This window comes from Eurypyga helias, unplaced genomic scaffold (assembly GCF_000690775.1).
Source record: "Eurypyga helias isolate BGI_N326 unplaced genomic scaffold, ASM69077v1 scaffold10268, whole genome shotgun sequence".
NCBI classification, from domain to species: Eukaryota; Metazoa; Chordata; class Aves; order Eurypygiformes; family Eurypygidae; genus Eurypyga; species Eurypyga helias.
The window spans coordinates 117,751-118,651 of NW_010267701.1; the positions used below are offsets into that span (position 1 = coordinate 117,751).

The window sequence follows — 901 nt, forward strand, 5'->3', positions numbered from 1 at the left end:
CCCTGCCACAACTTGAGGCGTTTTCCTCTTGTCCCAACACTTGTCACTTGGGAGAAGAGATCGATCCCCACCTCTCTGCACCCTCCTTTCAGTAGATATGGAGGCTACCACACACAGGGGAACAGGTGCCCAGTGCATGGGTTAAGGGTGCGGAGGGTGCTCAGAAAACCAGAAATCCTTCATATTTTCATCCAAAACCTGCAGCAGAAGTCCAGGGAACCACCCAATGCCAACAGTGCCAGGACCATCCCTTCCCAACAGCTCAGTAATAACTCTTACCTTTCCAAAATCCCGCACATCGAAGAGGTCGAAGGGATCAAACAGATCGCTGTTTCTTAACCCAAATTTGTCGTGACACACTTTTAGGAAGGTTCGAATGTTCTTCAAGCAGAGAAACTGTGGGAAACAAAAAAGAAAGGGAGGGGGGGGAAAAAATGAGCAAGAGAGGCAGGAAATTTCAACCGAGGCGTACTGAGTTCCATTCACACGCGAGATGAGCTAACAGGCACTCAGACACTTGCACTGAAAAGCCACGGCGTTCGTTTATTTGTTGCTCCTGAAGATGTCAGCCCTGCTGCCCTGCCAGGACTCCAGTGTTCTCAGCCGCCCACCAGAAACAAACCCCCGTTTGAAAAACAAGTTTCAAGGAAGGGAACGTTGCAGAAGGGCTGCAAAACTCAAGCCGGGATATTTCCCTTTCAAGGTCGAAGCCAAATATAAATTACAGCTGATGTTCAGCAGAAGCACAGCATTGAACTTTTAACCGTTTCCAGCACGATCCCACGTGGTTCCCGACAGGAGACACACGTTGTGTCCCTCACAGCACACACTGCTGTACATCCATATGCACGCACACGTGCATCCCGTAAGATTGGGACATGGAAAATAAGGGCATTTGTTA

At 49.3% G+C, this 901-nt stretch overlaps 1 protein-coding gene across 1 annotated transcript in view; it reads right to left on the reverse strand.

Moving 5' to 3' along the window:
* The window catches only part of VAV2 (vav 2 guanine nucleotide exchange factor), a gene marked incomplete at its 5' end in the record, with an annotated part of 114,037 nt that extends 113,641 nt beyond the window's left edge, over positions 1-396 (reverse strand). The window contains one exon of the mRNA XM_010157529.1: positions 280-396. Coding sequence (XP_010155831.1) covers positions 280-396 — 117 coding nt within the window. The remainder of the gene's footprint in view (positions 1-279) is intronic.
* Positions 397-901: the final 505 nt, after the last annotated feature.